This window comes from Schistocerca serialis, chromosome 7 (genome assembly GCF_023864345.2).
Source record: "Schistocerca serialis cubense isolate TAMUIC-IGC-003099 chromosome 7, iqSchSeri2.2, whole genome shotgun sequence".
NCBI classification, from domain to species: Eukaryota; Metazoa; Arthropoda; class Insecta; order Orthoptera; family Acrididae; genus Schistocerca; species Schistocerca serialis.
In genome coordinates, this window is record NC_064644.1 from 269,597,692 (window position 1) to 269,625,478 (window position 27,787).

At 44.8% G+C, this 27,787-nt stretch overlaps 1 protein-coding gene across 1 annotated transcript in view; it reads left to right on the top strand.

The window, feature by feature from the left end:
- The window catches only part of LOC126412051 (histone PARylation factor 1), a 127,681-nt gene that overhangs the window by 65,590 nt on the left and 34,304 nt on the right, over positions 1 to 27,787 (top strand). Inside the window, exons 5-6 of the mRNA XM_050081429.1 lie at positions 8,937 to 9,085; positions 26,297 to 26,535. Coding sequence (XP_049937386.1) covers positions 8,937 to 9,085; positions 26,297 to 26,535 — 388 coding nt within the window. The remainder of the gene's footprint in view (positions 1 to 8,936; positions 9,086 to 26,296; positions 26,536 to 27,787) is intronic.

Sequence of the window (27,787 nt, forward strand, 5' to 3'; positions counted from 1 at the left end):
AGATGTACTGAGAGAAAGCAGTCTCACTTTCAGAAATGAAAATCTTGCCTAGATAAATGGAACTGCAACTAAAATCTTTTAAAGATAAAAATAAAGTATATCCTCCAGAAATAGTCATTGGTTTATAATTTGCTTAAAGAGTTATCAGAGTGGTTTGGGGTTATCTCGAGCAACAAATTGATTAGTCAGACAATTTTAGTGGACCCCCAATTCAAAGTAAGGGATTTCCAGATGACAAAAAATTTCAGAACTTCTGTGTGACAGCTATTGCAGAAATGAAAGCAGATGTTGTTCAAGGAGAAAAAACACAGCTCATTTCTCAACCAGTTACCTCCATAATGCATGCGACTTCTTCAATCGGGGGCGGGGGTGTTCGATGAAAGTGTTTGTCGAGGCGAGTCGCGACCCAGAAAGTGTGGCAGTTGTCGAATTGGAAAATGTTTAGTGAAGGGATATTTGACGAGGAACACCTATCTCTTAAACTGGTGGGAAACCAGAAAATTGCTGTGGCAAATGCTGTATCAATTGGTTCTAAAAGTATTGTGTAGCACAACTTCAGGGCCTGTGAGCGACTATGTTCAAAAGCAGCACAGATATACAGACTCAGGTTGGCTAAAATGGGTCAAATTCTATTTATAAATGACAATACTGATTAACTTCTCCTTTTTTGGTACATTTATGGTAATACTGACTGTAAATGACAGCTGCAGATGTACTTCAATAACAGTTGTTATAATTCTTATGTTGTATTTTTTCCCATAAAACTATCAAACTATAAAAAGAATCATTTTTCATTAAAAAAAATTAAGTATTCTTCCAGTACCACTTACTACTTCTCAGATTCTAAAGTACCGTTATGTTGTTACCTCTAATGTTTGTGTTGCCAAATTTTGTATAGCAGTGTGTGTGAGTGTAGGAATAATTGGGTGTTCCCCATGGTCTAAAGCCATTTGCTCAAATTCATATATTCTATAATCAACAATAGGATATTGTTATACTCAGTACTCTCATGTGACAGTAAGACCTTCATCAACTCTATCCTTGGGACACTACCCTACCAGGGCCATAGAGCATGCGGAGACCCATATGTAATTAATTTTGTTCTGCAGACCACACCAAGGGTCCCCCTGTGGGTTCGGGGGTAAGAATAGGCCTGCGGTAGTCCTGCCTGTCGTAAGAGGCGACTAAAAGGAGTCTCAAAAGTTTCGGCCTTATGTGATGGTCCCCTTTCGGGTTTGACCTTCATCTTTCCAAATTCTTCCGAAGAGCGAGCCAATTGGCGAAGGGCCCCTTACATGGTGCATCGTATCCTTCGTGCATTGAGAACTTTAGCCGGCTTTCTTGTCGTCGCAATGCTGTCCCGCTCGTTTTCCATCTCTTGGACGAGGATACGTTCCTGGGTGCGATTACCACTATGCACTGCGCAGTGTTGCTTTTTGTGCCGATGACGACCATGGACATCTTTGCACCTAATATCCAGCACGGTAGCCAGTCCGTTGTGGTGGGGCCACCATGTACCCTGTTGGTTGTAGCCCCCTGACAACACAGGGATCGCTCTGCTGATGCCTGCACCGTTAACTCCCCACGTATGCCAAGGAGTAGATGCCTATCTCCTTGGGGCATCGTTCCCCTCCCTGGCCACACTGTGGGAGGAGCGTAAGTCTCAGGATGGCAGTGACAGTTATTTGCCCTGGTTCGTAGTTTGTACGAGAGCTAATGGGGAGTCTTTCATCTCCACAAAGCCTCAATTCTTCGTAGAGCATTTAGAGGACAAAATGTGCTCTGGATCAGTATTGATGAAAACGGCGTCCTCTGCCCAGTCACAAAGGTTACATGCTTGTGACAAGTTGGGGTATGTTTCTGTTACCATCACACCCCATAAGAGTCTAAATATGGTCCAGGGTATTATTTTCCATAGGGACCTTCTTTTGCAGTCTGATGATGGGCTGCGCGCCAATTTAGAGCGTCGAGGTGTTCATTTCGTCCGGCGAGTTCATCGGGGTCCGAAGGATAATCAGATTGCTACCGGTGCCTTCACCTTGGCCTTCGAGGGTGATACATTACCGGAGAAGGACAAGGTGACGGTCTACCGATGTGATGTCAAGCCCTATATCCCTCCTCCGATGCGGTGCTTTAAGTGCTGGAAGTTCGGCCATACATCTTTCTGCTGTACTTCCAGCCTCACATGTCGAGATTGCGGACATCCTTCACATCCCAATACTCCATGTGCCCCACTTCCCATCTGTGTCAACTGTGGAGAGCATCGTTCACCTTGCTCGCCAGACTGCAGGATCTTACAAAAAGAGCGAAAAATCATGGAATATAAGACCCTGGACCAACTGACCTATACGGAGGCTAAGAGGAAATATGACTGACTACATCCCGTGCGAATGACATCTTCATACGCCGCTGCTACAACAACCATGCTAGCCACATCATTTCAGCGAATTCCAGCCAGGTCGCCGAGCCGTACAACTCCACGTGCCCCCTTGCCCATGGGGGGCACTACCCACCCTGTTGCTCCTGTGCCGCCTACCTTGGGAGCAACACCCCCCACCCATCGGCGACATCCGTTCCCACTTCCAAGCCGGAGAAGCGTCCAACTTCTTCGGCTACTCTCACTCGCAAGGGGTCCCTTGGGTCCCCTTCCCAGGTTTCCACAAGCGGGAAGGATGACGCCTGACAGTGGCATTAGTGCCCACAAGCAGCTGGTCGTAGGGCTTTGCAATCCTCCTCCGTCCCAGAGACTGAGTCGGTGAAGCCCTCCCAGCCAGTGAAACCCAAGGAGCAGCGTGAGAAATCCAAGAAGAAGACATGTAAGCCCAAGGAACTCACGGTGGCACCCACCCCACCGCAACCTTCGAGCTCTGCATCTGAGGATGAGGTGGAGATTCTGGCATCTGCTGAGGGCCTGGATCTCGCTGGTCCCTCAGACGCAATGGATTGCAGTTGCACAGGTACTCAATCGGTGGCAGCAGGTGACTAGGAGGCATAATCTGCCTCCCAAGTCCCTTCACGCCTTTCTCGGCCATGGATAATGTCATCCTCCAGTGGAACTGCAGCGGTTTCTTCCACCATCTTGCTGAGCTCCGACAACTTCTCAGCCTTCACCCTTTCCCCTGCATTGCTCTTAAAGAATCTTGGTTTCCAGCAATGCACACCGCTGCCCTCCGTGGCTATCGGGGTTGTTATAGGAACCGGGCAGCTTACGAAAGGGTCTCTGGTGGCGTCTGCATCCATGTCCTTCACTCCCTTCACAGCGAGTCTGTCCCTCTACAAACACCTTTAGAGGCTGTCGCTGTTCGGGTGTGGACGCCACAGGCTGTTACTGTCTGCAGTCTGTATCTTCCACTGGATGGTGATGTCCTGCAGCATGTCCTGGCTGCGCTGATAGCCCAATTGCCGCCACCTTTTTTGTTACTGGGCAACTTACACGCCCATAACCCTCTGTGGGGTGGAGCAGTGGCAACAGGCTGAGGCAGTACCATTGAGCAACTATTGGCACAGCTCGACCTTTCCCTTTTAAATGATGGTGCCTGCACACATTTCAGTGTTGCGCATGGCACGTACTCAGCCATCGACCTTTCGGTCTGCAGCCCTAGCCTCTTACCGTCTGTCCACTGTCCAATGGAGTGCGCATGACGACTTGTGTGGTAGTGACCACTTTCCGATCTGTCTGTCACTGCTACAGCATCACTCTTCTGGGCGCCCTTGCAGGTGGGCTATGGATAGGGCTGACTGGGACTTTTTCTCCTCCATTGCCACTATTGAGCCTCTTTCCAATGACTCCCTTGATGCAGTGGTTCACTCGGTCACCACTGTCATCGTTACTGCTGCAGAATCTGCCATTCCCTGTTCTTCTGGGTCCCCTCGGCGGAGGACTGTACCTTGGTGGTCGCCTGAGATCGCTGAGGTGATTAAAGATCGCCGGCAGGCACTCCAGCGTCACAAGCGACATCCCTCATTAGAACACCTCATCGCCTTTAAAGTGCTCCGTGCGCAGGCCCGCCGCGTCATTCGCCAACACAAGCAGTAGTGCTGGGAAAGGTATGTCTCCAGCATTGGCCTCCATATCTCTCTGTCGCGGGTTTGGGCCAAGATTAGGCACCTCTATGGCTATCGGACCCCTGCCAGCGTCCCTGCGCTCTCACTGAAGGGGGCAGTTGGTACTGACTCTGGCATAATTACAAACCATTAGCAGAGCATTTTGCTCTGAGTTCCACTTCTGCAAATTACCCACTGGCCTTCTGCTCCCTGAAAGAGTGGTTGGAACGTCAGAGGCTTTCATTTCACTTGCGCCACCCTGAATCCTGCAATGTTCCGTTCAGTGAGTGGGAATCCCAAAGTGCCCCAGCCACTTGCCCTGATACGGCTCCCGGGCCAGATCGCATCCACTGTCAGATGCTCAAACACCTCTCGGCGGACTGCCAGCGACGCCTCCTTGACCTTTACAACCGTATCTGGGTCGAGGGTGACTTCCTGTCACAATGGCGGGAAAGCATCGTAATCCCCATTTTGAAACCTGCCAAGAACCCACTGGAGGTGGACAGCTACCGTCCCATTAGCCTCACCAATATTCTTTGCAAGTTGTTCGAACGCATGGTGAGCCGGCAGTTGAGTTGGGTACTTGAGTCTCGGGGCCTTCTGGCTCCGTCTCAGGGTGGGTTCCGTAAAGGCAGCTCTGCCGCCGATAATCTGGTGAGTCTGGAGTCTGCCATCCGTACAGCCTTTGCCTGCCGTCAGCACCTCGTCGCTGTCTTTTTTGACATGCGGAAGGCATACAATATGACTGGCGACATCACATCCTCTCTATCCTTCACGGTTGGGGTCTTCGGGGTCTGCTGCTGATTTTCATATGAAAATTTTCTGTCGCATCGTACCTTCCGCGTGCAAGTTACGGCCTCCCATAGTTCCCCCCGAGTTCAGTAGAACAGGTACCGCAGGGATCTGTGTTCAGTGTCTGCCTGTTTTTAATTGCAATTAATGGGTTTGCTGCGGCGGTGGGAACGTCTGTCTCAGCTTCCTTGTATGCTGACGACTTCTGCCTCTACTATAGCTCCATTGGCATTGCAGTTGCTGAACGTCAGCTGCAGGGTGCTATCCGCAAGGCGCAGTCTTGGGCCCTCCCGCATGGCTTCCAGTTTTCGGGTGCCAAGACCTGCATTATGCATTTATGCCGGCGACACACTGTTCACCCTGAGCCATGGCTTTATCTTGACGGTGAACCTCTTGCTGTGGTGGAGACACGTCGGTTTTTGGATGTGGTTTTTGATTTCCGGTTGACTTGGCTCCCTCTTATTCGGCAGCTTAAACAGATGTGTTGGCGGCATCCTAATGCTGTGTGTTGCTTGAGCCACACCAGCTGGGGTGCCGACCGGTCTACCCTCTTATGGCTCTATCAGGTGTTAATTCAGTCCTGTCTGGATTATGGTAGCCTGGCTTATGGTTCAGCATCCCCTTCCGCGTTGCAGGTGCTGGACCCTATCCTCTACGGTGGGATCCGACTTGCCACTGGAGCTTTCCGGACCAGCCCTGTGAACAGCATACTTGTGGAGGCAGGTGTCCCTCCACTGCGGTTACGGCACGAACGTCTACTGGCCACTTATGCTACACATGTTTGTAGATTGCCTGGGCATCCCAACTACCATCTCCTGTTCCCTCAGTCTGTTGTCCATCTCCCAGAACGTCGGCCCCGGTTGGGTTGTATGATCGCGGTTCGCATCAGAGAGCTTCTCTCTGGGCTAGAGGTTTTCCCTCTTCCACCTCTTTTCCGGGCCTCTCTGCATACACCCCTGTGGTGTGTGCTCTGCCCATGCCTTCGGTTCGAATTGGCACAGGGCCCAAAGGACTCGGTCCCTACTGAGGCCTTCCGCCGCCGCTTTCTTTTCGTCCTTGCCACGTATCAGGGCTCTGACGTTGTCTACACTGACGGTTTGATGGCTGCTGGTCGTATCGATTATGCTCTCACACTAGGGGACCATTACGAACAACACTCATTGCCGGCTGGCTGCAGCGTTTTCACTGATGAGTTGGTCACCATCTCTCGTGCCCTAGAGTATGTCCGCTCCTGCTCAGGTGAGTCCTTCGTTATCTGTAACGACTCCCTGAGCGGTTTACGAGCTTCGACCAGTGTTTCCCTCACTCTTGTCTGGTGATGGCTATCCGGGAGTCCCTCCAAACTCTTGCCCATTGCGGCCGCTCTGTGGTCTTTGTGTGGACTCCTGGTCATGTCGGCATCCCGGGCAATGAACGTGTTGACATGCTGGTCAAACAGGCTTTCGGTGCACCAGCCTTATCGATTGGGCCTTCGGAGAGTGACCTCAGGGCAGTTTTGCGGCAGACTGTCCTTCGCACCTGGGGTGAAGAATGGCGCATCCTGCCTTCACCAAACAAACTTCGGGCCATCAAGGAGGCTACCGGTGCATGGCGCTCCTCCTTGTGGGTCTCTTGCAAGGAGTCTGTTGTCCTCTGCCGGCTGCACATGGGGCACACGCAGATGACGCACAGCCACTTATTGTGCTGTGAGGACCCACCTCTATGTCGCTGCGTATCCGCTTTGACAGTGGTCCACATTTTGTTGGCCTGTCCCCTTTTAGCTGTGATCAGGCAGACGTTTGTGCTGCCTGATACACTGCCTGCCCTTTTAACAGATGACGCTGCCATGGCAGGCTTAGTTCTGCATTTTATTTGGGCAGGGGGATTTTATCACTTAATCTGAGTGTTTGTCATTTTTTTGTTTTGAGTCTGGCCTTTGGCCTACGATTTTAGACTGGGTACTTTTTTTTAGTGTGTTTCTAGGTGGTTGGCTTTTCCTTTTTTGTCTCTATGGTCGGCCAACCACGTCACACTCTGTGTGATTTTAATTCCTTTTGTCTGGTCTCCGTCTAAGTCTTTCTTGTCCTGTGTTGTCTGTTGTCACCTCCATTGTTCGTTTTTATTCTGTGTGGGTGTTTGAAGTTTTGGAAAAAGGGACTGATGACTGTAGCAGTCTGGTCCCTTCAATCCCACAAACCAACCAATCACACCAAAGGCTGTAGAATGAGCTGGCATGAGACAGACACATTATAAAGACTTAAATCTATGTACTGCATTAACAATAATTATCAGTGTCCTACTTAATATTACATACACTGTAAAGAGACTGCTTCTTCAAAAAAAAGCTGCTACCTCCTCAGTTTCACTATGTAGGTGCTGTTTAACTCCTGTTAGTAGCTTAATATTTGCTTGATTACAATGATGTTTTTCACATAATATAGTTTTTTATGTCTAAAAGTACTGAGTCCTACTTCTATTACATTATTACTTGTCGTGCAGCTTTATAATAGACACTACTACTTCTCATAAAGTTAACAGAGCTTTCCTTACAACTAGGTATTCAGATCATTAGTAGAAAGAGTCTGTAATGAGGTGTGTTTTTAATTTTCTTTTGAACTGGTGGTGGTTCCCAAATTCTTGCTCTATGTTAGAGGGTAAGTTATTGAATGTCTTACCAGCATAGTTTATAGTTCCATACTGAACCATCAACAAGAAGGCAGTCTACATGAATATTATTTTTTTTTATATTGTACTGCAAATGTGCGTATCACAGTTTAGTTGAAACAGGTTTTTATTATCTGCTACAAAAAGCATTTAAGGTAGTGGGAAGGAGGTCTAAGTGTGCTAAGTAGAATTTTGTGGTCCACAGAATATATCAACCGGATAATTTTTCTTGTTTAGCTGTGCTGATACTCCATTCATAAGATCTTGTATTGCTTTCTGCGTGGAGGATCCTTTACAGAGACCAAAGTGAGAGGCAGTTAACAAGTCTGCTCAGTTGTAAGGTACCTCCTCCAACACTTCTGACAAGGCTGGGAGTGATTGTTGTTGTGTAGTCTTCAGTCCTGAGACTGGTTTGATGCAGCTCTCCATGCTACTCTATCCTGTGCAAGCTTCTTCATCTCCCAGTACCTACTGCAACCTACATCCTTCTGAATCTGCCATTTAATCATACAGTAAAGCTGCATGTCCTCGGGAGAAATTACGGCTGTAGTTTCCCCTTGCTTTCAGCCGTTCGCAGTACCAGCACAGCAAGGCCGTTTTGGTTAATGTTACAAAGCCAGATCAGTCAATCATCCAGACTGTTGCCCCTGCAACTACTGAAAAGGCTGCTGCCCCTCTTCAGGAACCACATGTTTGTCTGGCCTCTCAACAGATACCCCTCCGTTGTGGTTGCACCTACGGTACGGCCATCTGTATCGCTGAGGCACGCAAGCCTCCCCACCAACGGCAAGGTCCATGGTTCATGCGGGGCTGGGAGTGATATAGGTTTGTAATTACAGGTAGTTCAGTTCTCCAGTTTCGTCAGTGGGTGTTAGTAGAATCTATTTAGGTCTTTCAGGAAATACCCCAAGTCACTGCCTGATTTGCAAAGATAACTTAAGGGTAATCCTGTCAAGTCAGAACAAGGTTTTAATTTTCTGCTAGAAACACCATCACAGCCAGTGGCACTGGCTACTGAATTCTGTAGTTTCCTTAGGAATTGTATTTTTAAAACTACTGTCCATTGGTGATACAGGCAGTGTCTGCACAAGAGATTTAGTGCATATGTATTTGGTTGTTCATTATTGGGTGCAGTGCTTGTAGGCATTGTAAGGAAGTAAAAATGGAACTGGTAGCAAATGATTTGAAAGTGTCACCATTTCTGCCTGAGCTGTTTTCCAGATACTCAGTTTCATTTGAATAAGTTTGGTTTGTTTTTGATGTTCCAAATAATTTTTGCCTTATTCTTGAAGTGTTTTATTTTTTAAGCATAGTACATGAGTTTTGCATTCTTTATTGACAGAATGGAGAATCCAGTAATGGTGGTGGTAACTATTCAGTAATAATTTAAAAGTAACTAATTATTCCAGTTGATTATATTTTTGCCACCCATTAAACTTGCTTTTATTTAATTACAGACAGTAATTAAAGGAGATGAAAAGAAACTGTTCCATATTGGATATTTTCGTGATGATCCCAAAGAAGCACCTTGCTTCGTCGCAAGTAATTGTGCTGCTGTGGATTGCTTGATAAAACCCATGGCTGAAAATCTCTTTGGTGCCGTCAAGTAAGGATAACATGCATTTAATAACAGAAAAAGTTATCATAACCCAAAAGCTTAATTGTGAGTTATTACAGTAAGAAGATTTGCAGCTTCACAATACTTACCACTTAGAATGAAAGTAGTTAAATAAAAATTTGATAATTACTACTGCCTTCATATTGGAGCCCTAATATATGTTGGGAATAACAATGTGTGTATACTGGCAAGTACTGAATTCAAATCAAAGAATGTCAAGCCTAGCTAGTGTGTTTCCTTTCCATGTTTCTGATTGTGCATTTACATGTCACAAAGTCTCACAAGTATTGTTTCTTCTCATTTCTCACATCCTTGCATTTTACTCTCAATGCTGGCACATCTGTTGCCACTTGCCATTCAAAAGCAATTGTTTGTCAGTAAATCTGAGAACACCATACGTTGTTTGTATTATCATTATTTTTACTAAAAGGTGTGTACATACTTGCAGCTATCCCCAAGCCAAAACATTAAAGTTACTTGTAAACTCCTAGGGATAACGTTAGGACATATGTGGCTGTATGTTATTTATTGACATATAGGGCTACCAATTTTTTCTGTGTACAAAGTCTTCTGATATAATATTTTGTACTGTTGGGTGTACCACTGGAAAGTGAATTGGAAAAAAAAAAACACCACACACACACACACACACACACACACACACACACACACACACACACACACACACACAGAGAGAGAGAGAGAGAGAGAGAGAGAGAGAGAGAGAGAGAGAGCGCTAGCTTAACAGACAATTTCAGATTGTTCTCAAGATGTGGTGGAAGAAGGGTAAATTTTACTGACCAATGTATATCACTGCTTGCCACTAGTTAGGTATTTCAACAGTTTTACACCTGCAAATACAGTAAAATGTGGAACAGCTAGCACGTTAACATTAGAACAGAGGGAATTTTTTTATAAACGTAAAACAGTGACAGTGGTCAAATTGACATGTGACATTGAACATTATTTTCATTTGTAGCTGTATTTTTTATTTGTAATTGGATTCATTTTGGGATAAGAATACAACAAGAATGTAAAATTGTGTTTTCCTATAATCATGAGTTCTGCACACTGATGATATATTGCTACAAGATTACTTTTTTACATTTGCCACATAGGGATCTCTCTCTCTCTCTCTCTCTCTCTCTCTCTCTCTCTCTCTCTCTCTCTCTCTCTGTGTGTGTGTGTGTGTGTGTGTGTGTGTGTGTGTGTGTGTGTGTTTTTCCAATTCACTTTCCAGTGGTACACCCGACAGTACAAAATATTATATTAGAAGACTTTGTACACAGAAAAAATTGGTAGCCCTAGATGTCAATAAATAACATACAGGCAAGTGGTAGAGCACTTGCCTGTGAAAGGCAAAGGTCCTGGGTTCGAGTCTCAATCCGGCGCACAGTTTTAATCTGCCAGGAAGTTTCATATCAGCGCACACTCCGCTGCAGAGTGACAATCTCATTCTATAAACATCCCCTAGGCTGTGGCTAAGCCATGTCTGCGCAATATCCTTTCTTTCAGGAGTGCTAGTCCTGCACGGTTTGCAGGAGAGCTTCTGTAAAGTTTGGAAGGTAGGAGACAAGGTACTGGCGGAAGTAAAGCTGTGAGGATGGGGCGTGAGTAGTGCTTGGATAGCTCGGTTGGTAGAGCACTTGCCCGCTAAAGGCAAAGGTCCCGGGTTCGAGTTTGGTCTGGCACACAGTTTTAATCTGCCAGGAAGTTTCAGCTTTTGATTTCCTTGGCAAGGGAGGTGTGGGATTTATCCACTGTTGGCTTTGCCATTTACCCTTGGGCTGTTGGCATGCTGTCAGACAGAATCATCCTGTTGCACAATAACACCCGCACCTGTGCTGCCAATTGGGCAAAGACTATGCTTCAGCAATTTGGTTCAGAAACACTACAGCATCCTCTGTACAGACCAGGTCTTTCACAGTGTTATTTTCACATATTTGACAACCTGAGAAAAAAGTTTTGATGTTGGTTTCAGTTGGACAAGGAAGTGTAAGAATGAGAGCGAATGTGCATCTGTCAGCAGCCGGACTCGTTCTATGAGACAGGAATTGATCATTTCATTCCTCAGTGGGATAAATATCTTAACTCATATGATGATTAGTTTTCAATGCAATGATTCCATGGTCCTGTTGTGGCAGGTGTTCGATTTTCATTTGACTGCCCCTCATGTGTTGGTAATACACTTTTCATTCTCAAACGTTTTCTTTGTCAGCGTTCACAACAGTGTTTTTGTTTATGTATCAAAACTGTAGCAGTTCTATCGATTACATTGTTAACGGTGAGCAGCGGGTCACAATTAAGTTTTTCATGTAACATGCAAACCCTTGACTGCCCTGATGTGGCAATCCCCTGGCCAAGAGATCTTATCTACTCTAAATTTTTGACAGACTTCCTACTGACATTGTACAGAACCATACAACAAATAATGGTAAAAACAAATAAAATCCTACAGTTACAAAAACGAAAATGAACAAAGTCACAGAGTACAGTGGTCACACAGGACAGTGAGCAGACTGAAACTGTAGCATAGTGCAAGCAATAAGTTTTGTGGTGGTGGGATCAAGGTTTGGCAACTTCAAGTGGTTGCTGCAGCTAGGCAGGTCTTGTGGGATTGGCAGAATGCAGTCCTTGCCTCCCATATGGGCCTCCACCCCCTAGTATTTCCATGGTAGCAGTCAATCCTTAAGTCACAACAGTCTATAGAAGCTAGCAGTTAGAATACTGGGTAATTCAAATAAATGTAAATCTATCAGGGAATGGTTCAGTAAGTATAATTTGCTAACTGTGTTTTCTGTGTCTATTCTAAAGACAATTACATCCATAGAAAAGAACCTAGCAAGTAACACAATGATTAAATACATTTATCATTACAATATTGCAATCAGAGATGATTATCTTAGTATTGAGCAATAAAAGAGCTCTTGGATCAGAGCCCACTTGTTGTAAGTCTTTTCTTTAAGGATACAGGGCACTTTTCCAGCTCAATATTATGTAAAGTCAACACCTATTTCTTTCAGACACTGTTTATAATGTATGTGTTTTACAGATTTTTTTTGTTGATATCAGGTAATGCAGCACACTTTCTAAACAAATTAGCAGTATTTTGAATATTTTTGAACCTGTTTAGGACTATTAAAAAAAATTACAAAGACATTGATGCAATTTTTTTTCCAAAATGTTCCCTCAAATTGAGGTACCATTTAATCCAATGTTATACATTTGAAGGAGACCAAATTTTTACCAGATACACATGACATGATGGCTGAGGGACTAGACATATTTAATTCAACCTATTATGTATATTGCAAGGATAAAAAAAATCACATCTTACATTTTAATTTTTATACTTTTTTTCCTAAAAATGTTATTTTTTCTGTAATGTAGTTGATTCTGCAATAAAGCGTAGGTCTACTACATAAGTATGGACTATTTGCGAGTTACAGAAAAAATTAGAGCAATGCTTTATAAACTTTAGGAAATATTTGTACCTGAATTCTGAAAAATACTTCTTGTGGGAAATTGTGAATGAAGATATGTTAAACTGTGCCTCAGAACATTCCTGAAGCATAGTCTTCATCCTGCAGCATTTCTTCATCTTCAAGCTTCCTCTTGGCATTCCTTTTAGCACTTCTTGCTTCTTTGGTAACTTGAAGAGTGAAGCTTTCAGCTTCATGCACCTGTTGTCTGTCACATGCAAGCAATAGATCTTCCATATTAGAGCCACATTTTGTGCCTAAATTTCTCAAGGCTTCCAACCTTCCTATCATTCCATAATTGAAACATATCACTGCATCTAGGACACCAACTTTTAATGTATTTAGTCCTACAAAAACATTCTTCGGTAATCTTTCCCATATGGAATGGTTGAAACTTTCACTTGTCTACTGAATGCCCCCATGAAGACATTTACTAGGCCGAACAGGGTCACTCATGTCTCTAAAAATTGGTTTTATTACATTTATAACAAGCTCAGGAAGAGAATGCTTATACTGGTATATTTGACCATTTTCTTTTGCTTTTTGGTAACCACACCAAGAATCTTCTCCATTAGGGCAAAATCTGTGAACAGGGTGGTCATCTGTGGACAACTTAGGAAAGTAGGTGGCCCATACAGCTTTTCTCATTGCTGTAACGTCATTCAGAGGTGCAGTTCATCTAATGGACAGTCCATAATAACTCTGAAGGAGGTCTGTTTCAGTTTCTGTCAATCTGCCTCAGCCAGACAGAGGTTTTCCAACTGATAGCAACTTTCCTTTCATTTCTCTTTGTACCTTCCTCAATCTAGCACCCATCCTCTTTTGCACATGTCCACAACACTCCAGTTTTGTTACCGAGGTATCACCATAAACAATGAACTCATTAATTTTATTGAAAGCTTTAGAGTCCCCATCGCCTAGGTACTTCGTATATCTAACGTTATAAATGTGCACTGACCTCTGAAATATTTTTAGAGCTCCATCACACTTCATACCTCCACTGTAACACTCATAATTCTTAGAACACTGATGTTCAATATGTCTGTCAGTGTTACCATGGTGGGTGCGGCAGTACTTAGATAAGCACTCAAAATCAACAACTTTTCCATTCTCCAGAGAAGTAGCACTTAAAACACCATTCAAGGAACGATGTCCTCGATGTTGCCATGTCCCATCAAGTGCAACAGCAACGCCCCTGGTTCCACTAATATATAGTTTCTTCTACTGCAAGTTTCATAGATGCTTTAGACACAACCGTCAAGGCACCTAAAAGTATTTTTATGTGCTTGCTGAACCTACTGGGAGGAGGAGGCGGAGGAGGAGGAGGAGGAGGAGGAGGAGGAGGACAGGCCATCAAACCACAAATTGTTTGAGCAGCCTTTTTTCCTTTTCCTGCTGCATGCATTGGATACACTAACTTCAAATTCACATCATATGAATTATGCACAACGTTTGAAGTCATTTTCGAAGTAAATTTATTGCAGGATCTACACAGAACAACCAATTTTGACGCTAAACCCTTCCTGCTATTTTGTTGTTCAGTTATTTCCAGACAGTCTACACAGTCACATTGTTTATACTTTGCCTCTTCCATTATCAAAGAAGATAAGATGTCCACATCATCAACAACAAATCCACTACAAACAGTGTCATTGTTAACACAAAAATTTGAATCACCAGGAGACGTGCCATGTGGGAGTATCTTCGCTGAAGAACTGATACATAGGTTACTTTCAAAAATGTGGCTTGCTTTGTTTGTGAACTGGTTACCAAGGAATTTCCTTTTATTGAATTTCTCGACGCATGGCATAGTTCATATTTATTGCACACTGAAGGATATGTACTTCCACAAATATATGTAGCACTTGGGCAACAAGCACTCAGTAACATGTGAACAAACTGCTTCACCCCCCTGCGGGTCCGGGGATTAGAATAGGCCCGCGGTATTCCTGCCTGTCGTAAGAGGCGACTAAAAGGAGTCCATCCCCCTCACGGGGGTAGTTCGCGCCTGCGTCCGGAGACGGACGGTTCCACGACCTATCATCGTGATCCTTTTGGTTTTTTCACTTCTCGTTTCTTCCTTCCTTTTGTTGGTTCCTTTCTTTGCTCTTCTCCACCTCACTGTCTTCCTTACTCTTTCCCTTGCCTTCTCCTTGCCTTCTCATTGCCTTTTTCTCCTTGCCTTCTCATTGCCTTTTTCTCCTTGCCTTCTCATTGCCTTTTTCTCCTTGCCTTCTCATTGCCTTTTTCTCCTTGCCTTCTCATTGCCTTTTTCTCCTTGCCTTCTCATTGCCTTCTTCCCCTTGCTTTCTCATTGCCTTCTTCTCCTTGCCTTCTCTGGTCTCCGCCTCGGCGTTTGAGACAGTCTGTCCTCTTTCTCCCTCTCTCTCTTCTTTTTCCTCTTCTTCCTTCCTCCCTGTGCGTGCCTGAAGGCCGACCCACGCGTTCGCACGCGTAGCCGGTGACGGGGTAACGCGTAAGTCCCCGCCCTGGGTAGACATGTAAGGCACGTGCGTACCCCCTGGTAAAGGCCAGGCCCGGGGAGGGGTGATTGCCTGAGCTGATACCTTCTGACCATGCCGATTGGTCCCTCCGTCTGTTTCTCGGGAGGTGTGACCTGAGGTGTAAACATTCACCTAAGGCGGGAGTGCCCTCTGAGAGGGTCCCCACAAGGAAGGAGTGCGCCATCGGAGACGCTGGCAATCATGGGGGATTCCTCCGCAATGGATTCTACTCCATCTCTTTCGACTTCGACCCAAAAACGGAAACGTGACCAGCCAACAGTGACAAAAGTACTACCGCCTGCCCCACAGTTCCTCGTAGTTTCTCGAACTGAGGACGGAAAGGATTTTTCCTCTGTCAACCCTTTCGTTATTCAGAAGGGCGTAGATGCCATAGCCGGATCTGTCAAATCCTGTACCAGGTTGCGTAACGGCACCTTATTACTAGAAACTGAGAATGCCTTTCAGGCACAAAAACTGCTTCGGGCCACCCTCCTGTACACGTTCCCTGTCTGGGTGGAGGCCCACCGAACTTTGAATTCGTCTCGTGGTGTGGTCTATACTGGCTCCCTCGACGGATTGACTGACGAGGAGCTTCAATCATTCCTCGCTGAGCAGGGCGTGACGGCTGTCCATAGGGTCATGAAAAAGGTCAACAATGACCTTGTACCGACCCGGACAATTTTCTTGACCTTCGATAGTGTTAAGCTGCCATCGCGCATCAAGGCGGGCTACGAGGTTATTTCTGTTCGCCCCTATATCCCGACACCTACGCGCTGCTACCAGTGTCAGCGTTTCAATCACACTCGACAGTCTTGTTCCAATGCGGCTAAATGTGTCACCTGTGGCAGGGATGCCCATGAGGGTGACTGTCCACCTCCGTCTCCTCGTTGTGTGAACTGTCAGGGTGACCATGCCGCATCCTCCCGCGACTGTCCTGTCTATAAGGAAGAACGCTGTATCCAGGAAATTCGGGTCAAAGAGAAAGTGTCCACCTCGGCTGCTCGCAAGCTATTGGCTAGTAGGAAGCCCACGCTGCTCCCAGCGGGGAAATACAGTACTGTCCTCGCCTCTCCTCGGACTACCCGGGAGGTAGCAACCCAGACATGCGATCTGACCTTCAGCACCACGGTCGTCCGTTCGGCCAGTGCTAAGATCGCGCGGTCGACGTCTCCTCTTCCTCCCATCACCCCACAGACACGAGCAACTTCCTCAGCTTCTGCTAAGACGAAGACACCGTAGTCAGATGCACGGGCCTTCAAGAAGGAACCATCCCGTGCAGACTTCCTCCGTACCTCGACCTCCCAGCCTTCGACCGATACTTCCACTACACGTCCTTCCAAAAAGGCGCATAGGAAGCACAGTTCTCCTTCCCCGCCACGGCGCATTTCTTCTCTTGCGCCACCCAGCGGCTGCCGCCCCAGGCCGTCATCCGTTTCGCCTGGCCGCACCGCTGGTTGCCGTACATCTGGCCGTTCACTGGCGGAGGAAGCTCCCCCTCCCGGCCATCCTCCCGAGATGGCCGATGACCCTATAGACCCAATGGACGATGACTGTCCGCCTACTGATAGCGGCGGCAGTGCTTGCTCGAAGCCAGGCCCTAAGCGGCCTTCGAGGTGACCACTTCTCTCATCTTTCTTTTCTTACGATGGCACTTATTCACTGGAATATTCGCAGCATTCGCTCCAACCGAGAGGACTTGAAGTTGCTGCTCCGCTTGCACCGTCCGCTTGTCGTAGCCCTCCAGGAAACGAAGCTACGCCCATGCGATCAAATTGCCTTGGCACACTACACCTCTGTGCGTTTTGACCTACCCCCTGTGGTAGGTATCCCAGCTCATGGAGGGGTTATGTTGCTGGTCCGGGATGATATTTACTACGATCCCATCACGTTGCACACCGGCCTGCAGGCAGTTGCCATCCGCATTACTCTCCCCACTTTTACATTTTCCTTTTGTACCGTTTACACTCCATCGTCATCTGCCGTTGCCAGGGCAGACGTGATGCAACTTATTGCTCAGCTACCTGCACCATTTTTGTTAACTGGAGACTTCAATGCCCACCATCCCCTTTGGGGCTCTCCAGCATCCTGCCCGAGGGGCTCCTTGTTAGCAGACCTTTTCAACCAGCTCGATCTTGTCTGCCTCAATACTGGCGCCCCTACTTTTCTTTCGGACACATCTCACACCTATTCCCATTTAGACCTCTCTATATGTACTCCCCAACTTGCACGCCGGTTTGAGTGGTATGCACTTTCTGATACATATTCGAGCGACCACTTCCCGTGTGTTATCCATCTCCTGCAGCATACCCCCTCTCCGTGCTTCTCTAATTGGACCATCTCCAAGGCAGACTGGGGGCTCTTCTCTTCCAGGGCGACCTTTCAGGATCAAACCTTTACAAGCTGCGATCGTCAGGTCGCACACCTCACGGAAGTCATTCTCGCTGCTGCTGAATATTCCATCCCTCACCCTCCTTCTTCTCCACGTCGTGTACCGGTCCCCTGGTGGACCGCAGCATGTAGAGACGCTTTACGTGCTCGTCGACGTGCTTTACGCACTTTTAAACGCCACCCTACAGTGGCGAATTGTATCAATTATAAACGATTACGTGCTCAGTGTCGTCGTATTATCAAAGAAAGCAAGAAAGCCAGCTGGGCTGCTTTCACAAGCACCTTCAACAGTTTTACTCCTTCTTCTGTTGTCTGGGGTAGCCTGCGCCGGCTATCTGGCACTAAGGTCCACTCACCAGTTTCTGGCTTGAAGGTCGCGAATGACGCCCTTGTGGCCCCTGAGGCTGTCTCCAATGCCTTCGGCCGCTTTTTCGCAGAGGTTTCGAGCTCCGCTCATTACCACCCTGCCTTCCTCCCCCGCAAACAGGCAGAGGAGGCTAGGCCACCTAACTTCCGCTCCTCGAATTGTGAAAGTTATAATGCCCCATTCACCATGCGGGAACTCGAAAACGCACTTGGCCGATCACGGTCCTCTGCTCCAGGGCCAGATTCTATTCATATTCAGATGCTGAAGAACCTTTCTCCTGCGGGTAAAGGTTTTCTTCTTCGTACATACAATCGCATCTGGATTGAGGGACATGTTCCCGCATGCTGGCGCGAGTCTATTGTTGTCCCGATTCCTAAGCCGGGGAAGGACAAGCACTTGCCTTCCAGTTATCGACCTATCTCGCTTACCAGCTGTGTCTGTAAAGTGATGGAGCGAATGGTTAACTCTCGATTGGTTTGGCTGCTCGAGTCTCGACGCCTACTTACCAATGTACAATGTGGATTTCGTAGGCGCCGCTCTGCTGTTGACCATCTGGTTACCTTGTCGACCTTCATTATGAATAACTTCTTGCGGAAGCGCCCGACCGCGGCTGTGTTCTTTGATTTGGAGAAGGCTTACGACACCTGTTGGAAGGCGGGCATCCTCCGCACCATGCATACATGGGGCCTTCGCGGTTGCCTCCCTCTTTTTATTCGTTCCTTTTTAATGGATCGACAGTTCAGGGTACGTGTGGGTTCTGTCCTGTCCGACACCTTTCGCCAGGAGAATGGGGTGCCACAGGGCTCAGTTTTGAGCGTCGCTCTCTTCGCCATCGCGATCAATCCAATAATGGATTGCCTCCCAGCTGATGTATCAGGCTCCCTTTTCGTGGACGATTTTACCATCTATTGCAGCGCGCAGTGTACACGTGTCCTGGAGCGCTGTCTTCAGCGTTCTCTTGACCGTCTTTACTCCTGGAGTGTCGCCAATGGCTTCCGTTTTTCTGCCGAGAAGACGGTCTGTATTAACTTCTGGCGATACAAAGAGTTTCTCCCACCGTCCTTAAGACTCGGTCCCGTTGCTCTCCCAATCGTGGAGACAACCAAATTTTTAGGCCTTACATTTGACAGGAAACTTAGCTGGTCTCCACATGTGTCATATTTGGCCGCCCGTTGTACCCGTTCTTTAAATGTCCTCCGTGTTCTCAGTGGTCTGTCGTGGGGAGCGGATCGAACCGTCCTACTTCGTCTATATCGGTCGATCGTCCGCTCCAAGCTGGATTATGGGAGCTTCGTATACTCCTCTGCACGGCCATCCATCTTACGCCGCCTCAACTCCATACAACATCGGGGTTTACGACTTGCGATCGGAGCATTTTATACCAGTCCCGTAGAGAGTCTTCATGCTGACGCTGGCGAATTGCCACTCACCTACCGGCGCGATATACTGCTTTGTCGGTATGCCTGTCGGCTACTGTCAATGCCCGACCATCCGTCTTATCGTTCCTTTTTTGACGACTCTCTTGACCGTCAATACGGGTTGTATGTCTCTGCCCTGCTACCCCCTGGCGTTCGCTTTCGTCGCCTCCTTCAACACCTTACTTTTTCCCTCCCTGCAACCTTTCGAGTGGGCGAGAGCCGCACGCCACCTTGGCTCCAGGCTCAGGTCCGCGTTCACCTTGACCTCAGCTCGCTCCCAAAAGAGGTCACCCCCGGTTCGGTCTACCACTCCCGTTTTTTGGAACTTCGTTCGAAGTTCATCGACATGACTTTCATTTATACAGATGGCTCTAAGACCAATGACGGGGTCGGGTGTTCCTTTATTGTCGAGGCACAAAGTTTCAAATACCGGCTCCATGGCCATTGTTCGGTCTTCACAGCTGAGCTCTTTGCCCTCTACCAGGCTGTTCTTTACATCTGCCGCCACCGACATTCTGCTTATGTCATCTGCTCAGATTCCCTGAGCGCCATCCAGAGCCTCAGTGATCCGTACCCGGTTCACCCTTTCGTACACCGGATCCAACGCTCTCTTCAGCAGCTGGTGGACGTCGGTTCTCCAGTTAGCTTTATGTGGGTTCCGGGCCATGTCGGTATCCCTGGGAACGAAGCTGCAGATGCCGCGGCCAAGGCTGCGGTCCTCCAGCCTCGAACAGCTTCTTGTTGCGTCCCTTCGTCCGATTTTAGCAGGGTGATTTGTCGGCGCATCTTATCTCTGTGGCATGCCGATTGGGCTGCACTTACCGACAACAAGCTTCGGGCCTTAAAACCTCTTCCCGTGGCTTGGACGTCCTCCTCACGCCCTTCTCGGCGGGAGGAGGTCGTTTTAGCCCGGTTAAGAATTGGACACTGCCGTTTCAGCCATCACCATCTGCTGACGGCTGCGCCGGCGCCGTTCTGCCCATGTGGGCACTTGCTGACGGTTAGACACATTTTAATGTCCTGTCCAGATCTTAACACACTGCGCCTCGATCTTAACCTGCCAAATACTTTCGATGCCATTTTAGCGGATGACCCACGAGCAGCTGCTCGTGTTCTTTGTTTTATCAATTTGACACACCTCGCTAAGGACATTTGATGATGCTGTTTTTTAATCATATGCCTGTCAGTCTGTCTTTTATCGTGTTTTCCCTTTTAGTTGTTGTGGTCAACTTGTGCCTCGCGGTGCATTCTTAGAGTAGTCAGGGCGCTAATGACCATTGAAGTTGTGCGCCCTAAAACCACAAAAAAAAAAAAAAAAAAACTGCTTCAACGAGACAAAAGTAAAGATAATCATTTACAGACACTAGAAACCTGCACTTTTAGCAACATATACAATGTGTCATATGTATAATCGCTGGATACAGAAAGTTCACAGTTCTTTTCGAAATAATACTGGTTTCTGTAACAGAAATAGAGGAGCCGTGGCGGTATACATGACTGTAACTTTAAAATTTGGTATATATCGGTTATTTTTCATTTGAAACCCTGTAATGTATATATCAATATAATCAGGAAAGAGTATAGAATTTAATAAAGTCATAAAAAAATTTTCCACCATTTATAAGTACCCTGTATCCTTAATAGGTTGCCAAATGATACAAAGCAGCTGCATGGAGATCTTTCTAAGTGTAAGTGAAAACTGTTACTAATTAAAAGATTTTACAGTATATGATAATTAGGCTCATTACACATGCCACGAAAGATGTGTTGATAATAGCGAGTAGAGAACTGGAAATATTTATTTTAATAGTTGGGGTTGCAGATTGTCACAAATTATTAATTGGCATGAACAATTAATGATCATCATCAGCTCTATAAATAAAGATAAAACATTAATAGGTTGAGTAGATAATCAGTAAATACTTATTATAAATTAACATCCCTTGCCTCAGTTACTGTGCGCAAATTCAGACTAATCTTGGGAACTTCTGTAGTGATTTCAATGCTGTTCTCACTAATTGGTAGACTGATTCACAAGGAAGGTTTGTGTGTAATTTGCTACTGATAAGTAATTGTGGACCAGTAATATTTGTATTGTTATCTTTTCTGAATTTAATTGACATCTCATGGAAATAAGCTAGTCAGCTACATAGAAGGCAGTATCTGGCAGAAAAAAAGCAGTAAAGTAAACATTTGCCACAACAACAGGGAGCAGCAAAGATTGACTTGAATCTATGTCAGGCTTGGTGATCTAGCAGTAATGCTTGGGCCTGGAAACTGGAAGGTCATGGAATCAATCCAGTTCGGGCTACGGATTTTTCTGTCTGCCTTTTAATCTAACATTCATATCTCAGTGAAGTGGAGATTCACTAGAAATGACACACAGTTCAGGTTCCACATTAAACTTTAAGTCCCATTGGGGACAGTTAAGTCACGGAAGTGGTGTCCAATTGAAAGACTTTCACAAGGCCATTAAGCCACATGAAATTATTATCACCAGAATCTATTTGTATCTTCTGTACATATTATAGTGACTGTGATGGTTGGCCCTATGGTGGGTTATGCGTGAGGTTCTTGGAAATCTGGGTGCTTGTGGCCCAGCATCCAGGCAGGGTAGCAGCAAGGTGGTGAGTAGATGCCTGATAGAATCCAACATGTCATCAGTGATACAGCATTGATAAACCACATATTTATCACTTTGTATTGCAATGGTCATGCTGATGCCCATAGAGGCCAATGCCACAGGACATAAAAACCGTATGCGCTGACAGAGAAGGCACTATGGTCAGCACACAGCTCAGTGGTTTTGCGCAGGTGGGGGAGCAATAATGCCAGAGGCAAGGTAGTCAGTGTCCCACTGCAACAGCTGTGATTCCTAAAGGTGACCAGGTAGCCCCAGATGTGGTGCGTGAGATCACAGTGTAGACATAAGATAGTAGGAACTGCTCACCACAGCAATATCTTTCCAGAACAGAGGCAAGCAAGCAAAAATTTGCCTACGAGCAGTTGCATGGCCCTGTATGATAGCCAGAGACCTCCAGGGTTGAGGGCCAGCAACATCTGAAGCAGACCCTCAAGTGACCCAAAGGGTAGGTAGAGAGCACTAATTCCAGAACTTTGGACTTGGCATGTTTTGTTACAGCATTGTTTTTTATCACTTAAGCCACAAGAAGCCCGTGGCTCGTAAGTGAAGTAATCAGGCTGCTAGTGCTGCAATGTCTCTGCCTTCCTGCTGCGTCGTTGATATTTTATCATGTAAGCCACAATAAACCTGTGGCTCATGTGTGAAGTAATTGGGCTGCCAGTGCTGCAATGTCTCTGCCTTCCTGCTGTGTCATTGATATTTCCAAACCGGCTGCACCAAGCGACATAGTAACTGCCTGGCATTGCAGTGCAGTCCTTGTACCAACAGCAGTCCCCATTGCAATAACATTCGGTCAGCTGTGGTGAGATCTGCTAATGCAGCCCGTTGCATTAGCCATGGCATGTTTCTTAATTTTTACCCAGTTAATTGTTTGCAAATCATTAATATTATAAATTAAAGTCCCCAGCCACGTTTTTCCATTTGTATGTGAAGGCTTATCTCTGGGACTACTTTAGGGAATTTAATACAGTTTTCACTAATAGATGACTGTTTCATGAGGAATATTTGTGTTTATAACCTATTACTGCTATGCCAGACAAGTCAGTATGAAGACTGTTTTGATGCAGCCCTCCATCTAGTCTGTCTTGTGAAAGAAGCTTCATCCTCTCTGCATAAATATAACAATCTGTGTCCATTTGGACCTGCTTGCTATATTCTATCTTTGATCTCCTTTTACAATCCATCTTTTCCTGTTATCACTTTGACAATTCCTTGATGCCCCAGAATGTGTCCATTCAGCCAGTCCCTTCTTTTAGTCAAGTTGTGCCACACATTTCTCTTTCTCCTAGTTTGATTCATAATCTCTGCATTTGTTATTAACCTTCCCATGTAATCTTCAACATTCTTCTATACTACCCTATTGCAAAAACTTTTATTTTCTTCTTCTCTGCATCGTGTATTGTCTATGTTTCACTCTATAGAAAGCTAAAATTCAAACAAATATCTCCGGAAAAGACTTCCTAACACTTATATTTATACTAGATTTAACAAATTCCTTTTTTTTTTCAGATATTATTGTGTTATTGCCGGTGTGCATTTTGTATCTTCCCTATTTCAGTGATCAGCAGCTATTTTACTGGCCAAATAATAAAACTCATACACTACTTTGTGTCTCAGTTCCTATCCTAATTACCTCAGTGTTGGCTGATTTATTTCAACTTCTGTACATTGTATTTCCCTTGTTTTGCTTTTATTGATGGTCATCGTATAATACCTTTCAAGACACTACCCATTTCATTTAATTGCTCTTCCAAGTCATAAGCTGTCTCTGATAAAATTACATTGTCATTGGCAATTCTCAAAGTTTTTGTTTCTTCTCCATGAACTTTAATTCCCGTTGCAAATTTCTCCATGATTTCCTTCACAGCTATAAACACGAGGGATAAGTTACAACCCTGTCTCAATCTCATTCCAACTATGGCTTCCCTTGCATGTTCTTTGACTCTCGTAACTGCAGTCTGGTTTCTGTTCAGGTTTTAAATAACTTTATGGTCACTGTATTTTATCCTTGCTACCTATTTTGTAGTCTATTCCACATTGCCAAAACCTATCTCTAAATTTACAAACGCTGTAAACATAGGCTTGCTTTTCTTCCATCTGTCTTCTAAGTTGTAGGATCAGTGTTGCCTCACGTGTTCCTACATTTCTTATCTGATTTTTCCTAAGGTCAGCCTCTACTGCTTTTTTCCATTCTTCTGCAAATAATTTGTGTAAATATTTTGCAAACCGTGTCTTATTAATCTGATGGTTCAGTAATATTTACACCTGTCAGCACCTGCGTTCCTTGGAATTTGAATTATTATGTTCTTCTTAAAGTCTGAAAGTATTTTGCCTGCCTCATATATCTTGCTCTTGCACATCAGGCTGAATGATTTTGTCATGGCTGACTCACCCAAGGATCTCAATAATTCTGAGGTAATGAATCCAGGTGCATTATATCAGCATCAGCATTTTCTCAAATTATTCTTGCAGTATCTTACCTCCCTCCTCTTCTTCTTCTTCTTCTTCTCCTCCTCCTCCTCCTCCTCCTCTTTCTGTAATATTGTGCTCAGGTTTGTTCCTTTATATAGACCCTCTATATATTCATTACAACCTGCAGCTTTCCCATCTTTGCTAAGTACTGATTTGCCATCTGAACTCTTGATATTTTTACAGTTGCTTCACTTTTCTCCAAAGAGCTCTTCAATTTTCCTGTAGGCAGCATCTATCTCTCTGCTAGTTATGCTTACTTCTACAGCCTTGCATTTGTCCTCTAGTGACTCCTGCTTAGCCATTTTGCACTTTTTGTCTGTCTAATTTTTTAGATATTTTTATTCTCTTTCACCTACTTAATTTACTGGATTTTTGTATTTTCTGTGTTGGTTGATTAAATTTAATGTATCCAAGAATTTCCACTAGGCCTTGTTGTTTTACCTGTGTGATCTTCTGATGCCTTCTCTGTTTCGTCTCTGAAAGCTACCCATTCATTTTTTGTTGTATTCCTTTCTCCTGTTGCAATCCAACAATGCCTAATGCTCTCTGAAACTCTCAACAACCTGTGGTTTGTTAAATTTATCCAGTTTTCATATTTTATGGTCTGCCCCTGGAAATGTCTTAAAGTTTAAAACCTTGTTCCGAAAGCTCTGCCTTACCATTATGTAATCAATCTGAAATGTTTCACTGTTTTTGGCTCTTCCCCAAGTATACAGCCTTTGTTCATAATTCTTAAATCAAGTGTTAGCAATGATTAAATTATGCTCCATACAAAATTCTTGTTGGCAGCTTCCTCTTTCATTCTTTTCCCCCGGCTCATGTACTCCTACTGCTGGTCCTTTTCTAGCTTTTCCTGCTACCAAATTCCAGACACCTGACACAACTGAATTTTCATCTCCCTTTACTATCTGGATGATTTCCTTCATATCACGATACACTCTTTCTGTCCCTTCATCATCTGCAAAGCTAGATGGCATATAAACTTCTACTGTTGTGGTTGGTGTTGGCTTGGTATCTACCTAGGCTACAATAATGCATTCAGTATGCTATTCATAGCTGTCGCATTTGTGTTCTCTTATTCATTTTTAAGCCTACCCTTATTTGATTTTGTACTTATAGCCCTGTAATCACCTACCCAGAAGTCTTGTTATTCCTGCCACCACAGTTCACTGATTCCCACTATATATAACTTCGACCAGTCCATTTCCCTTTCTTCATTTTCTAACCTACCTACCTGAGTAAGTAATGTAACAATCCACTCTCTGACTGCAGAATACCAATCTTATTTTTCCTGATTATGACATTCTCCTGAGTATTCCCCACTATTGAAAAGAAAATTGCCCCTCTGGTCTCTGCACTGCTACCCCTCCATTTTGGCTGCATGTACAGTATGACTTTCTGTGTTGTTGAGGTACACGAGTCTCCGACTTGGCAAGATCCACAGTTCGTGGGAGGTGCCGTCCTGTATGATGCTGAAATGTGGGTAATGAGAAACTAAGTTCGTAATAGGTGGAGACTTTTGATATGTGGACTTGGTGGAGGATGCAAGGAATAAGTTGGGTGAATAGTGTGAAACATGAGAAGGTCCTGAGAAGAGTGGGAGAGTAGAGACAATTCACGAGTGTAATAAAAAGAAGGAAAAGTAACTGGATAGAGCATATATTAAGAAAGGAAGAGCATATATTAAGAAAGGAGGAGTAAGGGAGTTATAAAAACAATCTTAGAAGCGTATGTTGAAGCGACGAGGAGGCAAGGGAGGAAGAGAATCAGATCCTCGATGATGTACTGCAAGATAGCATATACAGCACATTAATTATTACCACTGTTATTATTATTATTAAAACAATAGTTTGAGAAATTTCGTTTTTTAATATTATTTTACTTTGTAACCTATTTCTGCATGCTTCATTCATTCTGTTCACAGCTCATATCTTGAGGAATACCGTTCTAAAGCAGATCCATTCCAAAAAATGAAAGTTTCTCGAATACAGAGTAGTCTGCAAGAATGGGCCACAAACCACAAGATCACTCTGGATCTCAACACACCACAAATGAAAGCTCGATCTAGGAAAACTGTCTGTAAGACATTTCATCAGGCAGGAATGGTTGTTCCTTATGACAAGAAGACTGAACTTGGTTACAGAAGCCTCATAGAGTCTGAAAGTAAGTGCAACTAAATGACAACATCTTAAGGTGTTGAAATTTCTGACGAAAAAGAAGGCAATCATATTTCTCTGTTAATATGCTTTGCAAGTGTTTAAAGAGGTTAAGGTCATTTGAGGATTGTAAGATCAGATTACAGAAGCTCAAAAGTGTTAGGTGCCTAGAAATCGTTGGTTTGCCCAAAACCTATAATGTTTCTTTCTATCACAGTTTGGTTTCACAGCTTTTGTGAGGAAGTAAAAGTAGTGGCAGTAATCATGCTTCCTAAAGATACCGAGCAATGACTCCTTGATCAAATCTTGAGTATCTTGAAATAAATAAAATCCAGTTGTAGACCAGTACATTATTGAAAGCAGAATAAATTAATTTCATCTTTTGTGTCATAATTGTTGGAACTGCATCTATTAAACATTTTTTAAGTGATTACATTTTTCAGGCTTTCATGTGCCTCAAACTGTTTACTAAAAGATGATATTTAGAGCTGTTAGACCACTGTATATCATTTTGGTGGCCCAACATTTTATTGGTGTTAATAGTTTTTTATTGTTTATTTGTTAAAGTTTGTATTGACCATCTCTTCAGAATTATATCACACATGCAATATATGGTTTCAGTCTTGTACTCGTGTTTTTCATCCTTTATTATTTATTTGTCTGATTGTGAACACCAAGATGTTCTGAGTGAGCCTGGCTCTCATTTTCAAGGTATTGATTGTGAATGAGCATGGGCAGCCACGCTCCTCATTGGCAAATATATTTAAATACTCAGCTTTCAAGGCAGTTATGATTTCCACTCATACATTTGCAGAAATCCCAGCTCCAGTACCCACAAGGAGACGGGGAGGAGGGGGGGGGGGGGGGGAGAAAGTACAAATCCAGCATCCAGGAGAAGTGAGGTAGATGGTATACTAGTTGATCATAAGTACTAGTACTGTTGATTAAATGGTGAGCAGATATCTTGAAGGACAATTTCGTACCTCTGGAGTTCGAGGAAACTGGTTCTTGATGAGAAAATCCAGATGTCCTGTGTAATACAACAAACGCGTAGGTCTATTGAATAACATTGTGGAGCACGCTCAGCAAATTCGTCTCGCAACTCCTTAACGTGACAGTTCTTCATGGATGCTGTGAGCCAGTTTGGTAGTATTCATCTTTTTATAGAAAGCTATAAAGTGGACATGCATGTTGGTAAATGGCCTGGATAGTGTCATGTGTTCTTCTTTAATGTTGTATGTTTTGCCTGTGTTTTTCTA